Consider the following 11,299-nt stretch of genomic DNA (forward strand, 5'->3'; position numbering starts at 1 on the left):
TCCCCCCCCCCCCCATATCTCTTTCAGTTCTCTCTAGCTGCCTTCCCAGCTTGTTTCTACATCTCTGAAGATCCATGCAGCTTTCCCTTGGGTCCTCTCAAACTGCTCCACATATTTCTTCAGGCATGATGCCCCAAGCTGATGTGCTGTGACCTTGCCAGTGGTGAACAGAGAGGATGGATTGCTCCTTATCTCTTACATATGACAATCCTGTTTATGTATCTCAGTAAGATGTTTGCTTTTTTAACAGCAGTATGACACTGTTGACTTACATTCAGTTTGTAATTCATTCCTCCCTCCTCTGCAGCTCCATTTCTGTGTAACTGCTCTTTAGCTAGTTGTTTCCCATTTTGTATCAATGCAAATCTCTGCCTAAGAAGAGTAACTTTTGCTTGTCCTTAGTGGGTTGCAGCTCATCTGTTTCAGTTGCTGGTAACAGCGAAGGACAGCAAAAGCCTATCCACTTACGTGGCTCTCAGTAGCATTTCATGGATAGCCTTTTTGTGATGGCATTCCAGGCAGCTATAAATATGTGTGTGTGTATATGCATATTAATAGGATGGTGTGACATCCAGGCATAAAACACATGTTACTGTGGGAGGAAGAGAACCACATAAAGGATGAGGGTTGGCACAAGGGCCATAAGATGCAGTCAAGGCAGATAGAACCCTGCAGCGCTCTGAGTGGCTGGTTGTGCTGAAGTCCCTGCAGCTGTGAACTCCTCCAGGTCATGCTATAACCTCACCCCAATTTTTCTGCTTCTATGACTCTAAGATTCTGACAAGAGTGAATCCTCATGGGTTAGGTAAGTGTCTTCTCTGCTGCCAGCTATTTCAGATCATATATTACAGCCTCTCTCCCACAGCCACAGCTTGGCAGGTGGCAACATGGAGCATTTCTGAATGTGTAACAACTCTTGTTGAAGGAGGGGGCTGGCTTGATTCTTCTGTTGATTGCCAGGCACAGCAGCAGAGAACAAAAGGCTTGGGAGGTCATGTCATTCCCCTGTCGGGCCAGCCCAAGTCTGCTCTCCATGGTTATAGCCCTGAGCATTCCTTGTGGTCTAATATTAAATAGCTCCAGCAAGGGGATTTTCCACCAGTTTCTCTAGGGAAAGTACTCCCCAGCAGATTTCAGATATAAGGTCGGAGGCCAGCATGAGTGAGTGCATTCTGGCTCTGTTGGCAAGGTTAAGGCTGCTGCCTCCCTGCTGTCCCAGCAGAACTGCAGGACCTCAGGGAGCATGACCTAATTCTGTCTGGGGCCATATGAAGGGAAGAAAGTGGTGCCAAACAACTTTCACTACCTCTACAGGCAGAGCATAGGGGTGAAGGAAGATGTCTCCTGCTGGTGACAACACAAGAGTGGGACTGATTCCACCTTAGCTTCCCAAAAAAGACTTTGGGGGTAGGAAGAATCTTGCAACAAGACCAATGTGATATGAAAGTAATGGCTGAGATGCCTGATTCTGCTCCAGGCCCTTGGTGCCAAACAAGTCCTCCTGATAATGAGGTACAACCTGTAATCTCTCTGCTGGGATCCCTCCAGAGCTGGGGTATTGCCAGCAGAGTTGGAGTGAAGAAAACAAGACCTTCTCAATACCCAGGAACCACCTGGGCAAGAAGAGGCAGACAAGAGACAGGGTACTGCAGAGCTGCTATCCTCCTTTCAGCCTGGGGCAGTTTGTCAGCCCTATCTCTGCCCTTAGCCAGGAAGGTATAGGCAGGCACTCCATCTCCTGGGAATGGAGGGAGGGAGGAGACAGGCTCCAACCAGCACAATTACCTGCTGTCTCCCAGCCAAATCCTCACTACCACTCTTCCCTGGCTTCCTGGAAGGCAGCAGATCCCAGTCTCTGCTGGGAAGGGAGTACCAGCTGACGCTGGATGCTTACTCCTCCTGCTCCTCCACTTAGCTCCCCTGGAGCAGCAAGGTCTGCACCCCCACAGGACACAGTGCCATGGGCTGCCACCTCTCAGCCAAGACCAGCATGGCCTGTGCAAATGCTACAGCCTCATGCTGCTCTGTTCCTTTCTACTGGTTCCCATAGCCCATTGTTACCTTTGACCACCCACGGGTAAAGCAGACTTGCCCACAGTCACTCTTATCTCAGTTTAGGGGGGTGGCTCCTGGAGATTACCACCCTTCTCCAAACCTCCAGCTCAGAGCCTCCTAGCTGAGGTCAGTGCCTTAGCATACACATAGTAGCGACAAGATATGTGCAAGGCAGAGATAGCTCTGCATTGTCTCTTGCCAAGCCGCCAGACTCACAACAGGGCTAAGCGTGGGTGGCTTGATCCAGTCCACTGGGTGCACCCTGATTTACATCTGCTACATTTCTGGCCCTCTGAGTCAATTCTTGAATGCACTTAATTTCCTAATTAGCTGGGTATTACCATCTGCATTTTCAGCACTGTGATGCTCACACTGCTGAGCTAGTCCCCCTTAGGGTGTCGTCTTCTGCCAGTTTAGAAAAAATTACCCCTTTTTTATTATATGTCAGCAGAAAAGGTGTTAATTAACTGTTGTGGCTACTCCCTGCATTGCTAGCAGGACTGCACCTCTGCTGCTGCTGAATCACTGCTATGCACCTCTGTCCTGCTGTCCTCACAGGCACATGCTTGACTCTTAACTTGTAGGAGGAGTAGCAGAAGAGTAACAAGCACACAGCCTGATGCAGTGAACTAGGCCCACAGATGCAGAGTTCCCTTCCTGTATTAGGAGAAAACTGCATTCAGGACAGATCAATCCATCCACTTCAGGAGTGTTTGCTTTTCTGCCCTCCTTACTTCTGATGTTGCTTCTCCTCTGCATTGTCTTAGGACAAACCACCTTCCTCCCCTGATGTAGATAGTAGGCAGTCACCTGATCTAACTATTGGCCAGGTGCAGATGTTCTGGGCCCTATGAAATATTTAAAACATCTAAAAGTCTCTCTGGTGCTGAACCATGATGATGTATTTGAACCATAAGCCCAGGCAGTGATCAGATACTGCTTCCAAAGGCACTGTGAGGTTCTCAGCATAGTAGCAACTCCAGCTAGGACCCTCTTCTCTCATCGAACCTCTCCTCATGCTTCTCTGCAGGTCCTTTCCCCATCTCACTGCAGCCTACATCAGCACTCCCGCGATCAGTGCCAGCAGATGCTGCATTCTCTGAACAGACACCCTCTAAGCTCAGCAGTTAGAAAGCAGAGCCACAGCCCAGATTTCTTGGTTGTTTGGCTGAGCAGCTGCCATGTTTGCAACGTCTCCTATACTGTGTCAGCAGGGAAAGCACTGGTGATGGGTGTAGTCAGACAGTTTGTTCCTATCTGCCTGCTGTAGCACACTTTGTGCTCATCTAGGATATGGGTGTGTGCTGCTAGCTTCCTGCAAGGCCTAGATCCAAAACTCAGTATGGTTGGGCTAGGTCTAGGGGATGAAAAGGTTACATTCCTCACTTCACAAAGCCACTGTCCAAACCCCCTGCTACAGTATTTTTATGGGAAAGGCATTAGAGTTGTTGTGAGTTTGCACCTGAGGTTGTATGTATAAAGCATCAGAATGGAGAGTGCCTGGTTTTGTTGCAAGGGGGACATTCAAGCAATGTTTAAAAACGGGAGAACGCAAAGATGTGCATATTGTGCCAGTTCCACTCCTCTACTGACTTTAGTGGCTACATCTGGATGAACTATTAAATTTCAGGGAATTGAACTAATGGCAGAAGAAACTAGGAGTATAAAAGCAAGGGAGAACAAAGTGTAGTAACAAGATTGACCTCTAGAATCCTACAGGATGACCCTGACAGGTTATGCTGTGTTTTTCATTGTTCAAGTTAAATGAAGGTTTGTCCCACTTGAATTTGTTAATCTGCCTTTCAGTGAGTGACTGGTGTGCATCTGGCAGGACTGGGATGGCTTTGCATCAGCCACATGGATGGGGAAAAAAAAGGAAAAATAGCATAATGCCTTGTCACTTTAAATTTCTAGCTATGCTGTTCATTAGGTTCTAGCTCTTTTCTCTGGAGCAACCAAGTTCTTGAGTACTGACCTGTTCAAAAAGGCATTGCCAAAGGCGTTGAGTTTCCTAAACGGTTTTTTGGGATCCACCACCAACGCGTTTCCAGGTACAATTCCTTCTACATCTCCTTGCATGACTGCTATAAAGGAGTCAGTTGTAGGCTCTGGTCCAATCCTCATCCCTGGGAAATCCTGCTCCAGCAGGTACCTGTAGGCAAGAAAACAGGGTGTGGGCATGAGACATGAGCTGCCTAAGTCCTAAATGAGTTGTACTGAAGATTGCAGTGTAATTATGAAGCTCAAGAGTATGAATCCTTCTGACACTATTTTTAGCATTGTCACTGAATCGTTTGATAAATGTCATGGTAGCTTTTCTACTCAGGTTCTCCACATTTAAAGCTTTCTTATTTCAGGTGGATTAAGAAATTGAGATGATTATAGCTGCTGGGAAGAGATTCTCATCATGTTTGATCATTCTGTGTATTTTAATCTTCAAGACATTTGGAACACTTAGCATAGCAAAGTAGAAACAGCAGTTCACTGCAGAGTTAATCCCGAAACCTTAGTTGCCTTTGGTGCCAATATCAATTACTTCACCGCTGCTCATTTCAGCAGACTCATCCAAATAATGTGCTTACGCCCCAGTCCAAATCAGTCACTCCAACAGCAATTTTTCTTCTACTTGAATTTAAGTCTCAAGTCTCCTTTCTTGTGTGCTTCTGCAATGCAGCTACAGGTCTGCATCACAAACTGCTCAAGCATACTGAGCATTAAGCATGTGGGTGGCAGAGTATACCCCAATATTTGTTGTCAAGCTAAATAGCACAGTAAGCACAGCAAACACAGTATCCCTTACTATTTCCTAAGCCACTGGCAGCCTCTCTGAAGGTACAGTTTGGCAAATTTCAGGGAAAGCTAGTCACTCATGGGGCCATATGACTCTGAACAGGACCCTGGCAACATATTCTCACTCAACCTGCCAAATTTAGGGTGGGTCAATGGTGTGCATGGACAGTTCCCTTTGGCTCATAAAGCAGCCAAATGCCATCACTGAGGTCAGGTCTGTGTATGTGAGTGCAGAAAACATCCCACTTGCTGGTCCTGTGCTGAAAACTAAGACCATTTTATCCCTGTGGTTTGCAAAAAGTAGCTGGAACTGGTCTAGCCCTTATTACAGGATGGTGTCAGACCACCTGACCTGGTGATTAGCTCTGCATTGTTACACAAGGAACATGACTGCCAGGTTATGGAGCTGGTATAATCCTGTGTCACTCGTTGCAAGCAGATTGCTGGCACTTCCTTTTCTGTTGCTTTGACCTAATCTTTAGTAGGTAGAAAGTAGAAGTAGAAAGATAAATAAAGAATTGCTGTGATGTTAAGAGTAGACTTAGCAGATGGGGAAAAAGGAAATGGGAGATGGGCTGAAGACTTTTTGTGACTGAGACCAGTGTGTTTAACCACCAGCATTGGTTCACTCAGGCGAGTCTTATCAGAGAGGCTAAGTTCCTATGTGAGGGACCACACATGAAGGCTTGTGATCACTTTTTTGGGGTTTCCAATTTCACCATCATTTTAACAGATGTAATCACCATCCAGTGTTTGAGGAACAACAAAAAAACTGTGCTTATTCAGCAGGGCTGTTTATTGACACCCCATCAGCAAATGCATCTTCAGCTCCCAAGGGGCAAGGCCAAATCAACTGGATCCAGAGGTAAAACAAGCAAATGTACATCCAGGACATACTGCAAATGGCTGCTACTTATCTGGCTTGGTACACATTAATGAAGAACTCCTTTAGGAGCTGACCACCTCCTTTATTGGTATTTTATCATGTATTTTCTTATATTTTTCATCTAAAGTGATTCCCAAGTCCTGTGCTCACCAGAATGCCACCAGAAGTGACTTAATGGGGGCAAATACGAGATAAAATAGCAGCTGTTTAACAGTTCCCAAAAACCTGAAATAATCCAGGAAGGGAAGAGCCCTCTAGCCTCCTATGCTAGCATGGATACATCCTAACTACCTAAAGCCTGTGCAGGTGCAACTTTCCTATAAAAGTGGGTCATTACTCAACAAAAGCAGACTGCAGCCAATGCTGGCGTGTTCCACCTCCCTGGCTGGTGATCACAATACACCTTCCTGGAAGCTACAGTAACTTCCCTCTAGCTTGAAGCAGCTGAGAACAAGAAGCAGCTACTTCTCCCACCAAGAGCTCTGTAGACTATCACATGAATGTTCTTGGCTCCATTCCCTGGAAAACTCTTTACACTCTGAAACAACTGTTTGCTAGGTTAGAAGCCACCTGGCCAGACTCTGAAACTAAACTCAGGCCTCCTGGATGGCAATTCAAAGTGTTAGCCCCTGATGGACATTGCTGTGATGCTAGTCACTGCTACTGGCTTTCCTCTGCTCACACTTTTAAACTTTGCTTTTGGTCTGACATAGCATATTTGAGTGATACACTGACATTCACCAAATGCATAGAAATAAATCTTTGAGTTCTCCCCTTGCAAATACTAGAGAGAAAAGAAACAGGTAACCATAACAATCATCAAATGCAACAAGTGAAATGCCTTGGTAAAACACCCATTACTCCCAATGCCATGTTGCAGCCTTGACATAACCTGCCTGCTTTTTTATGGGTTTGAGATGCACATGTAATAATATAGCTTTTGAGCAACCAGAGAAAAAATGCCTTTGTTTGTCATTTATAGACAAAGCTTCTGAGAAGTCTAAGCAAGAGTCCTGCATACAATAGTAACACTCCCCCAGCCAGACTGCTTGAAAGAATTTTACCACAGCTCCATTCAGCTAATGTTTAAAAGCATTTCTGTATTTCTTCTATAGGACTTAAAAACCAAAATAAAATCCCAACAAAAGCACTCTCATACAGTAGCTACAAGTCAATGTTAATTGACTTAATGTGCAACAAGTGGTATGAAATCAAAGAGATGAAGATTTGCACTGCCTATTATTGTAGCATCTATTTTAAGTAAGACTCCCCTGGGAGATGCAGGTACATTGTGCAGCAGGGTGTCTTGCAGCATAAGAATCTTGTTGTATGCAGGACAAATACAAGGGGCTTTATTGACACTGTCTGATGGGAGGGGGGGAGGCACCTCTCTAGGCAGTGACACAGGCTGCCTCTGCTAACAGAAGCAAGCTAGAGAACACATGCAATTGTCACATCTGTGAGGATTTCTGGGAGAGAAGAGCAAACAATAGTTGTGGAAAACACTGAGTGACAGTGAGCAATTTCTCCTGCCAGTGCAGCATGTCTTACTCTGAGCTGCTAAACACCTTCAAGAGCCTGGGGGTCCCTTTGAACACCAGCCAGGTTGGGGAAGCCTGCAGGGAGTGCCAGACAAGAGGTGAATGGGACTTTTTTATGACTAATCTGCTTTTGGAAAAAGTGTCTGGAGTTGGTACGTGGCTGCAAGCATCATGCTGTTTGCCCCATTTCAGGCCTGTCCCTACTCCTGGTGAGGGGGAAGGTGAGGGACAAGGGCAGGAAAGCTGCATTAGCAGCAGCCTAGCTTGGGGTAGCCTTTCCCAGACAGGTTTGGAGCAGCATAAGAGCCAGGCAAGGAGATCCCAGGCTCTCTGGGCAGGAGTGCCGCAGGAAGTGGGGGAAGGGGCCGTTTGCCCGTGATGAGTCATGCAGGAGCTGTGCAGGATGCTGCTGTGTGGCAGCAGAGGTGATGCAGAGCGGGAAAGGGAAGAAGGGCAGAGCGGGAGGAAACGGTGACAACTGCCTGGTGCAGGCAGAGATGAAAGGGTCAGGGCCACACTGGGAGGTCACACCAGAGCTCTGTGTGTAGCCTGTGACAAACAGTCTGAAGAAGCCAGGACGTGTAAATGATTAGCTGTAGGAGGAAGGGCTGGCTACAACAGAAAAGCAAGCCATGTTGACAGTTAGTAGGGCTCTGGCAGGCTTGTTTATTTTATTAGCAGGATGACTGGACAGAAGCCAGGATTATTTTTAGAAAAGACCACAGAATCTAAGTTAATTAGGAGAGCACTGTTCTGTCCTGCACCTCCACCCTCTTACAGGAAACATAAAACCCAATAATGTTATAAAGGCAGGCTCCAGTGACACCCTGCTGTGGCTGTCAGATATTCCCAAGCAGAGGTGATGCCTTGCCCTCACCATCGCAGACTTTCAGACCTCAGCACTGCAGAAAAGCACAGCTGAATGTATGCTGAGAGAAATGGAAGTGAGCAAGAAGAGAAGATAAAGCAGGAATGGAAGAGCTGCAGTTAGTGATGTTACATCTTTCACACAGCAAAAAAGGCTCAGTTCTCTGGGTCCCTCAAAGCAGGGGAGAGAACAGCCTGGTTCTACTGAAAACAAGCCAGTGCTCTGGTCTCACTTCACTGGCTTTGACCCACACGACTCGCCTCCCTCCTCCCCACCTCAGCCTGTAGGAATGTTTCTCACTGCTGACCTTGACTGCCTTCTTTCTGCCATCAGCTCCTAAATGAGAGCAGCCTCACTGCAAGATGCTGCAACTTAGGTGCTTTTGCATTTCTTCCATGTTTCACCCCGGATTCTCCAAGAACAAGGAAAGACGTTTGGGAGATAATTCCACCTCAGGTAAATGACTAAGGTCCTTTGTCCTTTTTTTTTTTTTTTAGTGGTGTACTGGGATGAAGGTGAACTGGGACTCAGTTCATTCCACATGAGTGTTTAGTGGCATAAAGTCATCTCCCCAAATTGCATGGCAGTACAAGCAGGATGCAGTGCAAGAGTGGAATGGATACATAAGGATAACAATTATCCCCCATCCTGACAAGAATTATGGAAGAGATGCCCAGAGGCTGTTTCTTGCTGCACTCTATTGCCAAGACATAATAGTTGTCTCCCCTCCCACTTCCTCTCCGAGTCCCCTTTAACTCCTCCCTGCTCTCAGTTTTAGCTCCCACTGCCTTCCCACAATAACTCTGGATGCTAATCTGGTGCTTATTCCAGCTCTCTAATGACCAGTGCCTGCAAGCCTACACTGAAAGCCTATCACAAGCTACACTCGCTTTTCTGGCACCTCCCGCCTTTGGTTGGTTGGGAACATACTGGAGTAACAGACCCTCACACTCCTACAGTTAGAGGCCCTGGGTTTCTTCAAGAATTCTCAACTTTCACCTTTCTACGCACTATTTCACACAGAGAAGACTGCCTTCCTGGGAAGGCCTTCTCAGGTCATTTTGCACTCCTGTGAAGCAGAAGCTCCTCCTCACTTCTGCTTGACCACAGTCTCTGCTTAGGCTCATCCCAGCCCCGTACACAGAGGAGGCTGGGAGGACACAAGCATGAATGAAATGCAGTGGTCAAAGACAGGTTCAGATCAGCTTGTGACAGCAGAACAAAGGCATTGCTGCCATCCCACATTAGTGAAGACAATCTTCTCCTTTTGCCTAAAACATGCTTTAGACACCTGAACTTCCTGCAAAAGGAGCTCAGGTTTAAGAAAAAGGACTTTACTGAACAGAAAGGCAAAGGCAGTAAGTCCCTGCTAACAACAGCATGCAGGTGAGACTGCAGGGAAATGCTGATGCTGGCAACCCAGAGAAAAGCATTAGGAAGAGATGCTCTAGGTACACAGCCAGCAACCTCAGGAATTGATTATTCAGGGGGAGTTCTGCTCTGAGTGTCAGTAACCCAGAGGGCAGGAAAAGCCTTTCAAACAGGTTTCATACCAAGTCACAGGACAAAGATCTGGGGGTGGAATCAGAGCTATGCTATATAGACTAGCCTCTCAATTTTCAGAAGAGCAACTCGCTTTCCAACCATGTGCTAATGCTTCTTAGGGTCATTCATACCCCATCACCATTCTACCTAGCCTGCTCACATGAGGAAAGCCTTTTTTACTCTTTAAACTTTGTTTGCCAGATGCATGACAAGGTAGGAGGAAGGCATTCTGTTCTTGGCTCCTGGCTGAGGCATTAAGTAGCAGGAATATTACAGCACACAAAAGAAACCCTTGCATTTCTCAAGGTCACTCCTTAAGAGGTATGGTGAGTTTGATTCACCTCTCTCCACAGCTCCCTCCTCCACCAAGAAATACTGATAGAACAAAGGGCTGGCTGCTTGTGGCTTAGATCCAGATTTACACTGGGGTAATTCCACAGATTTCAACACAGCCACACCAGAAAAAGGCTGGAATTTAACGCTAAGCTTATGAATCACATAGGAAACGCAGACAGCGCAGCTTCAGCTATGATCCCAAGAGAAAAGCTGCTGCAAGTTGAACTAACAGCGTCGCTGAACAGGGATCCCTGCAATCAAGTCCAGCTGGAAAAGTTTAACCCTGACAATTTCAAATCAAACCTGCTGCGGGCAGCTGCCTTTTCTTTACAGTTAGGAATGGATTTGCTGCTCTCAGCACCTCAGCAGAGTAGGACAGTTAAAACACAGCTTACATTTAGAGCCCTGAAGATGGGCAGGTCTCCTGCGCGCACGTTTCTCAAACTAGGCTCTAAGCATTGCCTCTGGTCACAGTGCAGAGAAAGACCCAAGCATGAGCCACAGACCTAAGCACCCACTTCAAGGTTCCCGAGGCCATAGGTTGCCCCACCACCCAAAAAATTGTATCGAGTTGGAAAGAATGGCTGTTGGAGGGGCTACCCTAACCCCAGCAGTCACGGGGACACCCTGCGGGAGGCTTCCCACAGCCTCTGCACTTTGAACGGACAGGAGGGCCCCTAGTGACTCACGTCTCCAGACTAATGCCCTGCCCTGGGCTACTTATTGCCACGTCGGTGTTTCAGGGGACATCTCACTCACCCTACTCTTGCAAAGGAACACTCTCAGTTTGAATGGAGGTGGCTTTCCTATTGAAAGCTGTTGATGGGCACCAGGGCCACAGGAGAGGGAACAAAAGAGGGATCCAGGCATAACACAGACGCCCTCTGCCCCACCACGACCCACGGGCATCGAGGGTGTAGGCACGCCCGAGAGGGAGGGCGGCTGGCAGCCGGGTTTTACCTGATGAAGGTGGTCTTCCCAGTGGAGTACTGCCCCACGAGGAGCACCATGGGCTTGTTGTCGAAGTCGGCATCCTCCAGGGCCGGCGAGTGGAACTCGTGGAACTTGTAGTGCTCTTCCAAAGGGAGCAGCTTGGTTTTGTAGAGCTTCTTCAGGCCCTCGCTGACCGTCTGAAACACCTCGGGGTCCTTCCTCCGGCGGTCGTCGGTGCCCAGCCAGCTGAACATCTTGGGGCCTCCTGAAGCCAGCTCCGCGGCGACCACCGAGGCTGGGGCGGGGGAGGCGGCGGGCAGGGGAGGCGCCGCTGGCTAGCTGGCT

The 11,299-nt window shown here is 47.6% G+C and overlaps 1 protein-coding gene across 1 annotated transcript in view; it reads right to left on the minus strand.

The window, feature by feature from the left end:
- Positions 1–11,293, minus strand: part of EHD3 (EH domain containing 3) — a 29,702-nt gene extending 18,409 nt beyond the window's left edge. The window contains exons 1-2 of the mRNA XM_026845805.1: positions 10,982–11,293; positions 4,031–4,207 (exon numbers count right to left, since the gene is read on the minus strand). Of these exons, the coding sequence (XP_026701606.1) occupies positions 4,031–4,207; positions 10,982–11,208 (404 nt within the window). The 5' untranslated portion in view covers positions 11,209–11,293. The remainder of the gene's footprint in view (positions 1–4,030; positions 4,208–10,981) is intronic.
- Positions 11,294–11,299: the final 6 nt, after the last annotated feature.

The sequence above is a fragment of the Athene cunicularia genome (assembly GCF_003259725.1).
Source record: "Athene cunicularia isolate RWA chromosome 3 unlocalized genomic scaffold, athCun1 chr3_part1, whole genome shotgun sequence".
Taxonomy (NCBI): domain Eukaryota; kingdom Metazoa; phylum Chordata; class Aves; order Strigiformes; family Strigidae; genus Athene; species Athene cunicularia.